The sequence below is a fragment of the Mandrillus leucophaeus genome, unplaced genomic scaffold (assembly GCF_000951045.1).
Source record: "Mandrillus leucophaeus isolate KB7577 unplaced genomic scaffold, Mleu.le_1.0 Scaffold825, whole genome shotgun sequence".
Classification (NCBI taxonomy): Eukaryota; Metazoa; Chordata; class Mammalia; order Primates; family Cercopithecidae; genus Mandrillus; species Mandrillus leucophaeus.
In genome coordinates, this window is record NW_012108975.1 from 403,960 (window position 1) to 406,714 (window position 2,755).

The 2,755-nt window shown below is 35.6% G+C and overlaps 1 protein-coding gene across 1 annotated transcript in view; it reads left to right on the top strand.

The window, feature by feature from the left end:
• Window positions 1-2,755, top strand: part of AXDND1 (axonemal dynein light chain domain containing 1) — a 196,197-nt gene that overhangs the window by 37,298 nt on the left and 156,144 nt on the right. Inside the window, exon 12 of the mRNA XM_011968050.1 lies at window positions 117-237. Within this exon, the coding sequence (XP_011823440.1) occupies window positions 117-237 (121 nt within the window). The remainder of the gene's footprint in view (window positions 1-116; window positions 238-2,755) is intronic.

A 2,755-nucleotide genomic window follows, 5' to 3' on the forward strand; every position in this document is an offset into this window, starting at 1 on the left:
ATCCATGTCCCTGCAAAGGACATGAACTCATCCTTTTTTATGGCTGCGTAGTATTATATATGTGTCTATATTGTTAGCATAAATTAAATGAAGCTGTTTCTTAATTGTTTTTATAGAATGGTAGAAGAATATCATGACTTATATACATTACAAAGAGAAAGGATGGAGAATGATATGAAACAGTTAATGGCAGAAAGAGATATCTGGAGCTCAGCCACATATGAATTGGCCCTAAAGGTTAGTTCATCTGGATTCACAACTCACACTTCTTTTTTGACTAAAGATACATTCTACAGTTTTAAAATTTGTTTTTGTTTTTTTAAACAGAGTCTTACTCACTCTGTTGCCTAGACTAGAGTGCAGTGGTGTGATCTCGGCTCACAGCAACTTCTGCCTCTTGGGTTCAAGCAATTCTCCCTCCTCAGCCTCCCGAGTAGCTGGAATTACAGGCATGAGCTACTATGCCTGGCCCATTTTGCTGTTTTCAATAATCTAGACAAAGACTCAAAAAAATGAGGATGTATATTTATTGATGTATAATGTAACTTTTGTGGGCTTTGAAAAGGAAAGGTTGATTTCTTCTTTTTATTCTTGCATTTGTTAGGTACCTAGCTGTTACACAATTAAGGGGTCTTTTTTTTTTTTTAAGGCCAGAATCTATGAAATATGAACAAGTGTTCTTTTTCTGTTGTTTGGGAACATGTTTACAATTTTCAACTTCAATTTATACTAATAATAAAGTAGGAAAGGTGGTTCTTATCATTTCATACAAGGTGACCATATTTGGATCACTGGATATCACACTCTGATTCTTTTTTAAAAAAAAAAAAAACAGGGTCTCACTCTATTGCCCAGGCTGGAGTGTAGTGGTAAGTGGTCCAATCACAACTCACTGTAGCCTCAACCTCCTGGACTCAAGCAATTCTCCCACCTCAGCCTCTTGAGTAGCTGGGACTAGAGGTGTGCACCACCACTTCTGGCTAATTTTTTATTTTTTGTAGAGATGGGATTTCTCTGTGTTGCCCTGGCTAGTCTTGAACTCGTAGGCTTAAATCATCCTCGTGCCTCAACCTCTCAAAGTGCTGGGATTACATGCATGAGCCACTGTGCCTGATTCTGTTACCCTGGTACACAAGATGACAAATGAATTGAAATATGGTACCTTGTGGGCCATTATAGTAATACTTTAGGGAAATAGCAAAGTCACACAATATTTCTAAAATGTTTACTTGTTGGTTGCCTATTCTGACAACTGGGACTTCTAGGTACAGTGAATTTTGATCCTCAAATATTAAAAAATGAGTTCAGTTAAATTGGTTCACTGGTCTACTGGTGGCAGGTCACAGGGTTCTCCATGGAGATATACTGCATTAATGCATTAATACATCTGATTGGAGCTCTGTATTAACCCTGCCACATGTAGTAATTTGTCAGTTATTTGGAAGAAAATGTAGAAGGCATCCCTGTCAAGTGTCCTAAAGCTGGAGAGAAAGCTAATACACTAGATGGTGTAATCAAGACTTGTTTATTTAGGAAAGTTCATTTACTTACTAGAGGTAGTTATTAGAAATCTAGATCATTACTGGGGACATGCTAGAGGCATTTCCATTCAAGAGAGGAGAAAGGATTTCTGCTGTCACCGGAGGCCTTAATTCAGCAAATAAAATCGAGAGATATAACTACTTATAGGAAGCAGCAAAATCTCTTTAAAAAAGTTTTTCCCACTGATTTCTTTAGCAAAAATCCCCAGTACATTGTTGAATAGAAGTGGTAAAAGTGAATATTCCTGTTCTCAGTCTTACGGGGAAGACACTCTGCTTTCACCATTAAGTACAACATTTACTGTAGGCTTTCATACATACCCTTTATTGGGTTGTGGAAGTTCCCTTCAATTTTTCATTTGTTTAGAGTTTAATCATAAATAGGTGGTGTATTTAGTCAAAGATATTTTCTGTGTCAATTGAGATTACTACATCTTGATTTCCTTTTACTTTATTAACATATTATATTGTTTTTAACACCTTTATTGAAGTACAATTGATATACAGAAAAAACAAATCCACACATGTTTAATATATTCAGTTTGACACTGAACATTTACATACACTCATGATACCCTCATGACAAGGTAATAAACATATCCACATTAACTGTTTATATTTATTTTATTAATTAATTAATTTTGAATTTTATTTTAGATTCAGGGGTACATGTGCAGGATAGCTACATGGATATATTGTGTAAATCATAAGGTTTGGGCTTCCAGTGAGCCCATCACCCAAATAGTGAATATTGTATCCAATACGTAAATTGTCAACTGTTGGTCCTTTCCTACCCTCCCCACTTTTGGAGTCACCAGTGTCTATTATTTTCATCCTGTATCCATGTATACCCATTGTTTAGTTCCCACTTACTAGTGAGAACATGCAGTATTTGATTTTCTGTTTCTGAGTTTTTTCACTTAAGATAATGGCCTCCAGCTCCATCCATGTTCTGCAAAGCACATAGTTTCATTCTCTTTTATGGCTGCATAATATTTCATGGTATATACCACATTTTCTTTATCCAATTAATCATTGAAGGACATTTTGGTTGATTCCATGACTTTGCTATTAAAAATAGTGCTGGAATAAACATATAAGTGCAGGTGTCTTTTTGATTAAATGATTTCTTTTCCTTTGGGTATATAACCACTAGTGGGATTGCTGGGTCAAATGGTAGTTTCATATTTAGTTCTTTGAGAAATCTCCATACT